A 15,095-nucleotide genomic window follows, 5' to 3' on the forward strand; every position below is an offset into this window, starting at 1 on the left:
AATAAACATATTGGAGCTGAGATGGATCAGACAAAGGAAATAAAGAAATTTATTGTGACTTTTTTGAATCTGGCAACCAACAAATACCCCATTAGAAAAAACTAAAACTAATAAAAACTAAATTAAAACGTAGCATTTTCCAAAATATAAAAACTATTTAAAACTACCAAACTCACTCTGAAAACGAATTAAACTAACTGAATTTGAAAACAAAAAATCACAACAAAATTAAAAGTAAAACTAATGAAAAATCCAAAACTATTATAACCTTGACAATGTTTATGTGGTCACAGGTGGATTAAAACATGCAGTGTGGATAAACACAACACATTATATTTTATACAAAGATTGATATTAATTAATTGGAAACAAAAGGCAGCTCCACTTATGTGAATCTTATGACAGATGGTATGAGACATTTAGAGCTGGAGAAAATCAGATTCTTACTGAAAAATCAGGAAACAAAGTTCTATAGAATTTGGCAACCATTTATTGATTATTTTAACCAGAACACATAGTCTGAGGGCAAGTTATAGAAGTGTTTTTAAGAGAAGGAAATAACTTTTATTTTATTTTATTTTATTTATTTATTTTTATTCCTGTCTCTGCTTATTTTTTTATTTATTTTTTTTTACTTTTGAAGAGTGTATACATGTTTGGGTACATGTATATAGGTATAATCTTTTATTTATTTATTTAATCTCCTACATCTCTCTACTTTTCATTTTGAGATACATAAGTTAATACAACTTAAATTACCTTTTTATGTAAACATGTACTTGTAAATGTGTATGATGTCTGTAGTGACTGATATGTTTTATGTTCAAAATGAGGAAAATCAATAAAAAGAGTTGGAAAAAAAATTGAAGTGTGTGCCCTCTGGAGTCCACGAAAGCGCCGGAGCACGACTTCTTCATGACGTCACAATGTAAAAACTAAGCAGCATCGAGCCCTGCTGTCAGCTTTTCTCTAAAGTTTTGGCTTTTCCAGAAGTTTCCATGTCCATGTCCAATTTAATACATCAACCCTTTTTCAGCAAAGGTATTAAAAAAAACCTCGGCTAAGTGTAGTAACATGATTTTGTAGTTACAGAGATTTTTCTAATTTTGCAGTGTGCATTCAATATTTTTGATGCAATCTTTTGTGTTTACTGTTTTTTGTGTGATTTTATGTTTTTTTTTATGGTTGGTTTTTTTTAATACATTTTGTATGTTTTTAGTGTGTTTTTGTATTTTGTATTTTTGTGTATGTGTGTTTGTAATTTTTTGTGGGGGTTTTTGTGTTCAAAATGTTGATCCAGTCAGGTCATATAGGTGAGGTTGAAACAATGATACCAACACGTCATGGTAAAGATTTTTAAGTGGTTTATACAGGCAGAATGAAAAGGAGTCCAAAACCCCAAACTCCAAGAGTTAACATAGAAAAACTTTCAACAATACTGGTTTTATTTTGAAGGTCTTGACCGGAAATGTCACGTATTGCAGCGATCTTTACTCATCTTTCCCTCCGTTCTCCCATCTACACTACACTTTTGTTTTGTCCAAAAGGAGACAAAAATCGCATGGAGACTGCTGCTGTTGACATGTGGACATTTTTCTACTTCATGTTTGAATGGTGACGGGTTGTTGGGACCGTATGGAGAAAGTGGGTGACACCTGGCAGAGACGCACCAGGAGCGGGCTAGCCAGCCGCAAACAACCGAGCAGAGGAAGAGCTGACGAGTCCAATGTGCTGCGGTGTCTGAGCGGCGGAAACACGGAAGACGGCCATGACATGGAGCAGGACATCGGCCTCTTTAAGCAGGACAGTTTGCAGCGACGGGTCCTGGCGCCCCGCTACAGCCTGCTGCGGGAGGTGGGCCGGGGCACATACGGCGTGGTGTACGAGGCCGTGGGACGGAGGTCCGGGGCCAAAGTGGCCGTGAAGAAACTGCGCTGCGACGCCCCGGAAAACGTGGAGCTCGCCTTGCAGGAGTTCTGGGCGCTGGCGAGTCTGGAGAAACGGCACCAAAATGTAGTGCAGCTAGAAGAGTGTGTGCTGCAGAGGAACGGTTTGGCTCAGAAAATGAGTCATGGGAACAAACGGTCTAAACAGTACCTCCGACTGGTGGAGACTTCACTAAAAGGTGAGGAGCTGTTTGGCCTGAGTCACGTAAAGGACTGGTCCTGGGTTGGATCATTCTGGATTAATGATAGTGCAGAAACCAACTGTAGTGACACAGCTGTGGGGTTGGTAGTTATCCCATATTTTCGGAGTAAGGTTAAAAATGGCAAGGGATTTCTATGCAGTTAGGATTTGTGATCCCAAGCAGAGCTAGTATTGTTTTCGCCATGACACACTCGCTGGGGGATGGGTCGATTTCGTGAGATTCCGACTCACTAAAATGGAGTTTGCAGGCTTGGCGGTTGTCAGTCAGAGCTGGCTCGCATTCCTTTGACCATCTTTGCGATTTAAAACAAACAAACCCACGACACCAACAAGGTGTTTGTGGTCTTTTTAAAGCCTGTCTTCCTGTGCTTTGCAAGTTCCCCTGTGCTTATCGAGTGCAGGTTTTGTGGTCTCTGTGATAAATCACATCATAATCATATTGTTACATAATGATTTATGTCTCTAGTTATACCTGTTTTATGGTGTTTATGGCACTTGATGTGTTCACAGGTGTTTGAAAGATGCATCTGAATCAGCTGTGGGGGCGTTGGTTATAGCTCCATAGGTAGACTCGTTAATAATGGATAGTCCTTTGTTTTGGCATACAGTGATTCATGATCATTTCTGTTTCATCTGTCAGTTAGGGCTGCAACTAACGATTATTTTCATAATCGATTAATCTGTCGATTATTTAAATGATTAATCAATTAATTGGTTTGATATCAATCAGTGTTTCCTTAACCACAAGATGACGTCCTCAGATCTCTAATCAATGGAATAATTGTTGCAGCTCTACTGTTAGTCTGTGGCAACCTTTTAGTATTGTGGCTGCACAGTTGTTTTTATTGTTATTATTTTTTTTTATCAATACATTGCACCGTTACAAAGAAGAAGAAATGAGTTACAGAAAAATAAAAAATGCAAAAAAAATTAAATAGAAATAAATAATATAAAATTAGAAGAGTAATTAAATGGACAAGAATGAAGCAAAAACAAATAAATATATAATAATAAAATAAATAGACGCAAGATTACGTTAGTTAAAGACATTAAACGCAGTGCATATGTTGGTAGTAGGGCTGCAACGAACGATTATTTTCATTATCGATTAACCTGTCAATTATTTGAACGATTAATCGCGTAGTTGTTTGGTCAGTAAAATGTTGAAAAATATCAATGAGTGTTTCCAAACCACAAGATGACGTCCTCAAATCTCTTGTTTTGTCCACAAACCAAAGAGATATTCAGTTTATTGTCATAAAGGAACAAAGAAACCAGAAATATTCACATTGAAGAAGCTGAAATCAGAGAATTTGGGCTTATTGTGTTTAAAAAAACTGCTCCAACCAATTATTCGATTATCAAAATTCTTGACGATTAATTTAATAATCGATTATTGTTCGATTAATTGAATAATTGTTGCAGCTCTACTGTCAGTCTGTGGCAACCTTTTTAGTATTGTGGCTACACGGTTCTTTTTTTTATTATTATTTTTATTGGTTTATTTATTTATTTTTATATCAAACAGCAGAAGGAGTAGTTACAGAAAATAAACAATGCAAAAAAATTATATAAAAAAATAGAGTAATTAAATGAAAAAGAATTAAATAAAAACAAATAAATAAATAATAAAATAAATAGACGCAAAATTAAATTTTAAAGACATTAAAGGCAGTGCATATGATGGCAGTCTTCACAGTTTTTATGTTTTGTGGACAGGAGAGAGTTGAGATACACTGTTCAAACTCTGACTTCAACAAAAAGAAATATGTTTTTTTACTTAAATTTGTGTATGTGGTATTTGGCAAAAAGAAAAATTAAATTTATAAGAAAATACGAGTTCGTCTTGAAATAAGGATCCAATTTAAGAGTTTGAGCCTCTATAAGTAGAAAATCAAACATTTGGCCAATGGAAGCTGAGTTGGGTCTGGGGGTGACATCAAAGGTAAAGAGAAATCATTCAATCTGAATAACATGTTGGTGCACGGTTCTACCTTGTGGAGTTTTCATGTTCTCCTGTGTTGACGTGGGTTCTCTCCCACATAATTCCCACTGGCTAAAGACATGCAACTCAGGGTTTGTTGGTGACTCTAAATTTGACGTGAATGTGAGCTAGTTTTGTTTGTGCCTAAAATAAAATTCTAATTCACTTGTGGAAGGCACAACCCCTTAGCATTCTTGTAAATTAACCTTAAAATGCCTTTAAAAAATGCATCAAAAACATACCCAAAGTAAATTGAAAGCTGTTCTTGGATAGTTTGGAGTAAATCTGTGCTTTAGTCACATCTGAAAGGTAACACTCTGGAGTTAATTCCCAAAGAATCAGAATAACTGTATGTGCTGCTGTTATAGAGTGATGGAAGTTGGAATACAGTGAAAAGTTTTTTGTTTTTTTTTATGTCCACCTGAATTTTTTTTGTTGAATACAGGCCTGTAGATCATTATAACTGGGACTTATGGGCTAGAAGACACAATAAGGTCAAAGTATAAAACATAACCTACTTCCAGTTCAAATTTGATGAAGATATCTAAAAAACTGACTATTTGACACAGGTTTTTATAATCATCATAATAATTATGATTATGTATTCAAGGCCGCTCCAATAGCATCCAAATGTCCATACATTTTGAACCCTGCAACCTACAGTCATCATTCTGGGCTCTAATGACAGATGAACATTTGAAGAATCATATCATATCCATATCCAAATTTACTGTCAGCATTACTGCAGAGTTACTGTGAAAAAAGAGGCGTGCATTAATTTGGCTTTTGTTGTTGTATGTTAAAATGTGCTTTTAATTAATAGTATCACAAGAATCTTACCTTTCCAATGATATGCAGCATGAATATCAATTGTACAGAAGCGTAACAGTGTAATTAGAGTGTGAAACATTACGAAATCCTGCTAATAGAGGATTTGTTTCTATAAGCGGTGAATGTGTGAGGTCTGTAGCTTTTGCTGTAAATCTGAAACACATGTTGAAGATGTTGTGAACTGGTTCCTCTGAGTCTCAGCATGTTAAGAAACAGCCTGATAAATGTGTGAATAACTGCTGTGCCTCCTTTGCAGGTGAGAGAGTGCTCGGCCCTCCAGAGGAGCCCTGCTACCTGTGGTTTGTCATGGAGTTCTGTGAAGGTGGCGACCTCAACCACTTCATCCTCTCTCGGCGGCCCGACCCTCGAACCAACGACAGCTTCATGCTTCAGCTGACCAGTGCAGTTGCCTTCCTGCATGAAAACAACATTGTTCACAGAGATCTCAAACCTGACAACATTCTCATTTCAGAGAAGTCGGGGACTCCGGTTCTCAAGGTAGCTGACTTTGGCCTGAGTAAAGTTTGTGCTGGTTTAGGAAACCCCAGTGAGGGCAAAGAAGGTGAAGACAAGAACAAAAACATTAACAAGTTTTGGTTGTCATCGGCCTGTGGCTCAGACTTCTTTATGGCTCCGGAGGTGTGGGAGGGTCACTACACAGCCAAGGCTGACATATTTGCCCTTGGCATCATCATCTGGGCCATGCTGGAGAGAATGACTTTCATTGATGCTGAGTCTAAGCGGGAGCTGCTGGGTACGTATGTGAGACAAGGAGTGGACATTGTGCCAGTGGGCGAGGCGCTGCTAGAGAATCCAAAGATGGTACTGAACATCCCACAGAAACGCAGATCATGTATGTCCGAAGGAGTGAGGAAGCTCCTGCAGGACATGCTGGCCGTCAACCCTCAGGATCGTCCTGATGCTTTCCAGCTGCAGGTCAGAATGGACCAGATCATCTGTGCTGCGTGACCCTCAATCAGACTGCATTACAGGTACTTATTCCTTTTTTATATCATCTACATACGCACCATGACTTCTTTCAACTTTTTTAATGTGCTGATTACTCTGCTATTGGCCATCTTTATGAAATGCTGCCACTCAAATTTAATGAGGAAAAAATATTTGTAAGTGTTTAACACAGGGGTCTCAAACTTGCAGCCTGCGGGCCAATTGCGGCCCTCGTGACTATATTTTGTGGCCCTCACCTTGATATGAAAGTTTAATGTGAGTTTTATTTGAATGGCACTTTACTGTGTTGTGTGTGGATTACTTTTTTGGGCCATTTTATGTCTTTTTTGGTCATTTTGACACTGCCTCCAGCGGCCCCCAGGTAATTTGAGTTTGAGACCCCTGGTTTGACAGCAACTAAAGGGATAAAAGATCTCCTCAACCCCAACCAACACACACACACACACACACACATTACTTTTTATTTTCTCACCAGACACCAAAATATTCAAGTAGCCAATTAATAATCTGACATGTGGACTTTTGCATGACACTGGCATGTAGTCAGTAACAAATAAAATAAATAATATAAAGAGTTGTTCATTTCCCATTGAAACTCTATAACCAGTTTTGTCAACCCCCCCTTATCTCAGCATTAGCATACATTGGATTCAGCCAGTAGGTCATGTGCTGCTGTTCATGATAATGTCAGCTCATTGTGAAGCGGGTTCAACCTGTGTTTGTGATTAACCTGAATGGGACTGCAAACATTATCCAGCCGAATCATTCTCTCAGCTAAACAAATGTCTCTTTTGTTCTCCAGTCACTGACATTTAAGCCTGGTTTTGTTGCTTAAGGATCTGTGTGTCTGTGTTAAGTAAATGTCACCACTTAAGACAATTTGCTAATATAGGAACTCACAATCTAAAGAAAAACACATTCATCAATTTCAACACTTATTTTGTGTTTTAAATAAAAAACAATATCTTAAATAAAAGCCACAGCTTGCCTGGAGCAAGCACAATTTGGACTATATTGATATATGCGATATGGTCTAATTCCATATCACATTTAAAGATATATCGATATAGCTTTTCTATCGATATAAAAGCGATTGATAAAATCATCTATAAAATCCCAAACGCATCATCATTCCACAAAAGTGGACAGTCACATGTATCCTGGGCTTTTAAAATGCAGAATATGGGGCGCAGTCTAACTGCAGCAGGTTGGACCTCTGTCAATCAAAACCGTGATCCTTTGCACCCCTAACAGACATGCAAACAGCCATTACCTGTGATGGTGACTAGGGGTGGACGATATGGCCCTAAAAGATTATCACGATATTTCAGAGTATTTTTGCGATAACAATATACTTGACAATATTGAAAAATACTGAAAAATATATAGAAAAATATTTTTTAGTCTGTATAAATCAATAAAAATCGTACAACAAAATAAAAATCAATCATAAATCTAAATGTAGTGTAAATTGCAAATATCAACAGTTGCCAAATACAAAAAATGTACTCCTGAGTATTAGCAAATAATAAAAAAACAACCATCTAGGTGGTCCGGGGGGGCCCCGGGAGAAAATTTTGTACATTTGTGATCACATAGTACAATTTGATCAATCTCATCCATTTTGAGAGCTAGATGTAAACAAACACCTCACATAACTTTCCACTAAGACATGGAGCAGCCAAACTGTGTGGACTGTAGACATTTTTTTCCTAAAAGCCAAAAAATGTGGTTCCTCTCACACATTCTAATGCCACTATTCCATCATGTACACTGATCTTAATCATTGCTCTTTTAATTAAGTATTGTAAAGGAGAATAAGGGTTCTTCTATGTTTTATTTAAGGCATCTTATTTTGACAGTCTTCTTGTAAATGCTGTGTTGGATTCTGTGCTTTTATTTTGAAAGCTGCATTGTTTAGCGACAGGAAGTAATAGTAGCTTTTTGTGATTAAAACCAAAACAACTTTAATTGCTAGCTAATGTTAGGCTAACGAACGGCAAAATGCAACAGTGTGTTTGGGCCGTTTGGACCTCTCTCAAGACCGGACAGGTTGATAGGATTTAGATTGGCGCGCGCACGAGCAGATGCACACGGAAAACAGTTAGGCAATGCACGCGCATGACCAGAGGAGGATGGAGAGGTGCGGGTCGGGTGACAGACACTCTGATGAGCAGAGACAAAACGCAAAATAACTTGATATTATGAATAGTGTAGATATACTTTCAGTAGCTTGAAATGTGACATTAGTGCAGCACATGATACTATAGCGGGCCACCACAGTCTATGTCATTAATGGGAAACCCTTACACCACTACGTCAAGAAGTAGGAATGTTGCCAATATCATGATATGCATTTTTTTACCCATAAAAAAATATACCGGTATAATTGTGAACGATACGATATGGCACACCCCTAACAGTGACCCACCCATGTTTTGATGTCATAAGGACAACTTCATGCGGGAATATCTTAAGGAGTTGCATCTTCCTGTGCCTTTATCTGGTTAAAGTTGAGTGTTGTGAAGTTACCTGCAGTGGTTTTTAGTAAGAGAGTAATCTGAGGTTAATGGTGGCTTGTGTAACAATTCAAGTTTAGATTCATGTAAGCATCTTTGTCCTGAGGTCTGTTCAGGCCTGTTCTCTGATGGCTGTCAGTCAGATGCAGAAAATGACATTTGCAGTGTGAGTTGTTGAGACATGTTCCATGTTATTTATTCATGTGAGCTAGTGAACGGTAAAAACAGAGGGTGGGGTTGCTTTTAGTGTCTTGCCCAGAACACGTTTCGTAACTTCAACCTCTCTGTATTTGCACTCGTCTTGCCTTATGCAAGCAGGCCCTGAGGTCACAGATCCACCAGCAGCCTGAATGTGTCATGTGAGAGGCTGAGTGATCTTGTTTTGCCCTCTCTGTTGTTTTGTACAGAGAGTTCATGTTGGTTCATTTGATGATGAGCAGCTTCCCCCTGAACTCTGATACAAGAATCACTTTCTGATGTCTGTGTGTACGTGTGAGAAAGACCTGTATCATACTTTCCCTCCTTTCTTTCTTTTCTGGTTCAAGTGCCTAACTCCTGAAGGGGGATGGGTAGGGTGCCTATTATGTGAGCAGGGTGGGGGTTCCTCCAAATGTCCCTGTGACCTACTCTGCTTTCTGCCAGTATGCTGACTGTTACTTTTGCTGGTTAAAATGACAAACTTCACTGGCAATAAATGAATGTTGCACTTTATTAATATCAATTCCTGAGTTATTTGTAGGGATGCACTGATCCAACTTTTTTTAGTCCCCATTCCTATACAGAGTACTGATCCAATACCAGTGATCAATTGATAAGCTTTACGCCTCACTGTGTGGAAATCTTTGTAAGTTGAGCAGCTTTTGTAAGTCTTGGGTTCAATACTACAAACTTATAGGCACATCTTAAAGTGAAACACAATGAATCCGTCAATGAATTTGTGTAAATTGAATAGATCAACCCCATTGTCATGATACCTGATCCAGCTGTATCAACCCAATATCGATATTAATATGGGATTGGTGCATCCCTCGTAGCGACACACAAAGACCACTTTATTTTTGGATAGGGACAGTGCACATAAATGAACATTGAAAAACATCTTTGTAAGTATGCCGGATTATAGCAAGGCTGCTACTTTGCATCCGTAGTTCCTAAAATTAAAAAAACAAAAAACAAATATAAAAGACATACAAGTACATAGGTAAGATACAAATAGAGGAGACAACACACACACACACAACACAACACAACACATACCAGACAGGATATAACTATGCAATAAAAAGTAATGTTCAAGTAGTCTTTGGCACTCCAGACCACCTAATAGACTGTAGCCTCTCATACAGTGCGTTTACATGCACAGTTTAATCGAGCTATGCTTAAAAAATTTTAAGCACAGCTTATTTTGGCGTCTAATCAGACTTCTGTCCTTGTCCCAGTTTACATGCAACTGAGAAAATCGAATAACTGGTATGTGTCCTCCTCCTCAACACTGTGTCGTTTCAGCTGGTTAATGTGGCCCACTTTTCAGTTGACCCCACTTTGTGCCACTACTGCGAGCGGCTAATGCAAGCGGCTTTCTTGGATGTTTTTGTTCCAGGGTCATAAGCCAGCGCGGGGGATGGGGGGTGGAGCATGCACACATGTGTTCTCTTGTCATACATGCTGTCATGTAAACGTACTGATGGAGACTGTAATGATTGTCTGCTACTAAGCTGGCTTTGCCTTTTTACACTGAACCAGTGTGTGGTGTTTAGATTGCATGCTGGCACTCCAGAGGCAAAAGATGTGAGTAAACAATGGTGTTTAGTAGGGCTGCATGATTATGGCCAAAATGATAATCAACATTATTTTGATCAATATTGAGATCACGACAAATGATCATGATTATTTGTTGATTTAACAAAAACAAATGTTGTTGTCGTAATTACACGCATCCATATTGTGCTATATTCCTGCTATTGTACAAATATGTGCATCAATATAGAATTGGTCTTATTCAACAAAAAAGGATTAAACCACCCTTGTTTTCGTCAATTCTTGTCATTTCAATGCCTGGTACAACTAAAGGTACATTTGTTTGGAAAAATATAATGATAAAAACAAAAATAGCTGATTAGAGATTAATTTAAGAGCTGCTATCTAGACATTTTACATGGTTTTCTTGATAAAGATTTTGGTTATTATCAATAAAAGTTTTTAAAACTCTTGTTTTTTTTTATTTCAGTTAACGAAAATGTTTTTCAATTATAGTTTTGGTTAACTATAATAACCTTGATTGTAACACAGACTTTTTGTGTTATTTTTCAGCTTTTCAAGTAAGAGCGCAAATGTTTGGCTGACAGTACAAAAGCCCAGCCATTCCAGCTGTTGTTGTATCATTTGTATTATGTACTTACATGTAATTACTATGCTGTAATATGCTTATATCAGTGGCATAAAATTCTCTTAAAACAACATCAACAATAATATCGTCTATCCTGAGATTTTCTGGGACAATAGATATGTTATTGTGACAGGCATACACATAGGTTAATAAAGTATGATAAATAGAATTTCCTGTTTAAGCATGTAGCACAGGTCTTTTTCACATGGTTATGTGAAATTATGCTGCCCCATGTCTTCTCTCAGGAGCCACATTCACCAATCTTTCTTTCATATTATATAAATTATTAAAGTGTATAAGTGTGGTTCAAGTAGCAGTCATAAATCAGGTGGACCAAACTGTTTTCAGAGGGCTGACCTGTCTGTGCATACCTGGCATTAACATGCGTCCGTCGTGATTAGGGATGTGCATTTCAGGCAAGTATTATTCGATAATCGTGGGGTACTAATCAATTAATATTCGATAATAACACCCCATCGGCGAAGTAGTGGTCCCAATTTTGTTGTTAAATTTAGCAACTTTTCAGACCCCCTTAGCGACTATTTTTCAGAAAAGCGACTGGAGAAAAATCCAGCGACTCTTTCTTACTCTTCTTAAGGAGCCAATAACGGCGGCTCTTCTTAACAAGCTGCCCTCCGGCTCGTTAGCTACAGTTAGCTCTGTAGCAGTGCAGTGTGTATGTGCTGCTGCTACAGGAGGTGTTCACTTAGCGATCTCTGTTGGTTTACAACAAGCACCAGACACTCTGTGCACAGTTAGTGATGTCATTAATTCACAATCACTATGTTTATGATCAGCGGAGACTCTGTGCATTATTAGCCATGCTGCTTTCAGCTGCTGACATTGTGCACAGTTAACGACGGTGAAAACCATACGTCACCTCCGGAGTCTCTAAATCCCTCTGGGGGCTAACTTGTCCCGCTGTGGACAACACCCTCTCCGCCATTTGTTTCTTCTTCTACAGCTTGGCATCTAGCCGCCACACTGTATCATCAAATGCTACACTGCCCCCGTGCAGAAGGCACCAGTAATACAACTTTTTTTCTTCCAGATATGAACTATTCGATTTTTTTATTTAATGACTATTCGAATATTCGCAAATCGATGCCCATCCCTAGTCATGATCTGTTCACAAGGTTGAGCAGAGAAATGCCACTTTGGATATGGTCCATAGTTCCCAAAAAATCTCCTGAGGATTGTATTTTTTTAGTGTATAGTATTTTGTCATTTATTTATACATAAGTTGCATATTTGTTTGGTCTAAAGTAGTAAAAAAAATGTACATCAGAATAACCAAGCCTAAACTGATGATACCAAATGGTTCATATTGTCAACTTTAAAAAAGAGATTTAGGTATAACAGAAAGGCTGCAGTAGCTGAAACATGGGGATATTAATTTCATTTATTAATTTCATCAGTTTCCTCACTTATTTTCATATTGTTTGTGCCCATGTGGAATGTGTTGCCTTCCTTCATGTGCACAGCCAGCTTGGCAGCAGCTGTTTACAGTCAGGATGTCTACAGGCATACAGAAATATCATGTTAACACAAATAATCCGACAATGCTTTATGTGCTATGTAGTAACCTTTTCTACATGAAGCTGGTCTGGGATCAGATTTTTCCCCGACCTAATTCTAATTAGTGATACAAGTTGATGCTTTTTGACTGTAAAAACCCAGTTGGATGCTTGTTGTTGTTGATCCAGTTGTCTTTCAAACCTTTTAAACTACTGTTGTTGTTCTTTTCTGTTTCTCTGCAGACTGGCGTTACTAAGAGGAGCTGCTGCATCACGGAAGCTCTCACTGTTTAATCTGAAGACTGTGAAGATAGAGGAGAAGCAAGGGAAACATGAAATGGGATTTTAGTTTTTCTTTGAACTTGTTTACAGTGAGGTCATCTGGCCCCTTCTGATAGATAGAATTGTTGTAATTCAAATATAGACGTCAGGAGAAATTCATAGCAGAAAATGTGATAGTGACACTCTTGAATCATTGATTGACTGCAAATGTAAGCTAAGGTGCAGTGTTAATTTATATATGTGTTCACAGGGCATTCTGATCACACTTAATGAAAGCGCATCAGATCCACACTGCTCCCCCTTTTGCTTGTAAAAATTGTCAGACTGCCCAGCTTACTGATTCATTTTTATGTATTTTTAGGCAGTTTTATTCTGCCTCATTTGATCATTAAAAATAACGCTTAGTTTTCAACACTCTACAATCATGTATGTAAAAAGAAAATCCGTTATCAGCTCATTTAGGTGAGTTAAACTCAGAAGAATAGCAGAAACTCGCCACAAGCTAGACACAATGAATAAAGTAGATATTTTTAATATTTGAAGACATGCAACTTTTTCACATGTCCAACATTAATTTACCCATTTCTTTGCCTTTAACTAGAAACTATGTCCGGAAAGCAGGTTATTTGACACCATTTATTGAAATTTGATTGAATGGATGTTTTGTTCTTTTGATTTCAACTGTAAATTCATTGTTTATACCTATGGTGCCTTGAATTTACTAGTCAGGTAAAATATGAATCAAGGTCAGCTGTTATATTTGCCTTTGATTTGGAACCCCAAATACATTTTTTAGGCATATGTTGATGATAATTTAGTTTCTCAGTATTTGGGATGTGAAAAATGTGGATTTCCATGTGATCATTTGGAATAAGACATTATATGGCATGTTTTAATTTTACTATTTTCTGTGAACCATTTATTTGTTGAGTAGAACATGTTTAGGGGAAACTGAAGATCGAATGTTTGGGGTGCGATTTATGTTAAAGGAGCACAGCTGCAGGGTATAGGGTACATGTCAGGTTCTACCTCTGATGAACAGCCTTTGTTTCTTGTTGAGAAGTAATTCAGCTTTAGCTGACAATCTGTCACAGGTCTTGGTGGGCTGTTATTCTACCTGTGATAGAAAGTAGAATGTGAAAAACCATGTGTTCAGAAGCATTTTGGAACATTTCTACAGTCAGCCGCAGTTGAAAGTTGTAAATGTTGATATATTTGCCATAAACCAAAGGTCCGAAGTCTGCCATGTGTTAAACTAAACTGAGGCCCTGAATGATTTGAGAGAACCGCCTTTTCTTTTTATTTGTACTACCTCATGTTTCTGCACATTTCCTCTACTTGGCCGCAGTTTATTTTTTTAACTAAAACATTCCTCATTTAGAGACAACATGGCATATTTTTGAGGCAACAGCTTTTTGTTTCTTGTCGTCAGTGTTTGTGTGTGCAGTTTTTCCATGGATTGTGAATGCATCACATTGGTTAAGAATAATGACACAGCTTTGACTTCTGTCACTGTATTGTTCTGGTTTTGCATTTTGAGAAATGGGTTTACATCAATACAGATGTTTACACATCTTTAGCTCAACACAGGCCAGGATGAACTTTGGTTAATGTTTTAACTTGTGAAAAACATGCCTCACCGCTTGAGAAATCTGCTCACAGACAGTTCTTTCTTCTGATTTCAAAAGAATAACTTTTATTTTACTTTCATTTGAAATGTACTTAGGATATCAAGAGATTTAAGCAGCCCCTCAGAATATCAGCATCACTGTCTGTATAGCTGCTCCTGGAGGGCTTCCTTTGGTTTTGGGAGAATTTACCTGTAAATGTGTGCAGGAACGCTGTTTGACTCAACTCTAATGACTAACGGACACTCTTCTATGCAACTCTGCCTCCATGGACACACTGTGGAGCATCCAGGCCTGGTTGCTTTGCTTTTAGTCTTTTGCTCTCATTCTGACAGGAAGTATACTAAACAGCTGGACCTTGTGTTCAGGTGACTTGACCCTTTATTTTAACAGAATGACAGTCATTGGTTATACATGATACTAAAGCTGTTTGCTGGAATGAAATCCTGTTTGTTTTTTTGTTGCTGACTTTGTACACATCAGGGCTCTGTTTCAATAAAGGTTGGAAATACCTTGAATCTGTGTGAATTCTGAACATTTGTATATTCACTCAGTGCGTTCACATGCAGTTTAATCGAGCTATGCTTAAAAATCGTTATTGGCGTCTAATTGGACTTCTGTCCTTGTCCCAGTTTACATGCGACTGAGAAAATCGAATAACTGATGGGAACATGTCCTCCTCCTCAACACTGGGTGGTGATATGCATCATTTCAGCGGGTTTATATGACGCCATTTCTGGTTGACCTATGTTCAACACTTTGTGGCGTCGCTACTGACCAGCGACCGGCTAATGTGACCGGCTAATATGTGACCAGCTAATGTGCGACCGG

At 38.0% G+C, this 15,095-nt stretch overlaps 1 protein-coding gene across 1 annotated transcript; it reads left to right on the top strand.

Moving 5' to 3' along the window:
- The first annotated feature begins 1,476 nt into the window (after nt 1-1,476).
- Nucleotides 1,477-14,515, top strand: LOC131967116 (serine/threonine-protein kinase 35-like). The gene is made up of 3 exons (XM_059328620.1): nt 1,477-2,125; nt 5,220-5,955; nt 12,598-14,515. The coding sequence occupies exons 1-2, from the start codon at nt 1,612-1,614 to the stop codon at nt 5,930-5,932; spliced, it is 1,227 nt and encodes a 408-aa protein (XP_059184603.1). The 5' UTR covers nt 1,477-1,611; the 3' UTR covers nt 5,933-5,955; nt 12,598-14,515.
- Nucleotides 14,516-15,095: the final 580 nt, after the last annotated feature.

Source organism: Centropristis striata, chromosome 3, assembly GCF_030273125.1.
Source record: "Centropristis striata isolate RG_2023a ecotype Rhode Island chromosome 3, C.striata_1.0, whole genome shotgun sequence".
Lineage (NCBI taxonomy): Eukaryota > Metazoa > Chordata > Actinopteri > Perciformes > Serranidae > Centropristis > Centropristis striata.

Bases quoted from the DNA above. Each gene is read 5' to 3' on its own strand.
- LOC131967116 (XM_059328620.1), top strand. From the start codon at position 1,612: ATGGTGACGGGTTGTTGGGACCGTATGGAGAAAGTGGGTGACACCTGG. The intron at 2,126-5,219 runs GTGAGGAGCTGT...CCTCCTTTGCAG, and splicing joins GGTGGAGACTTCACTAAAAG to GTGAGAGAGTGCTCGGCCCT.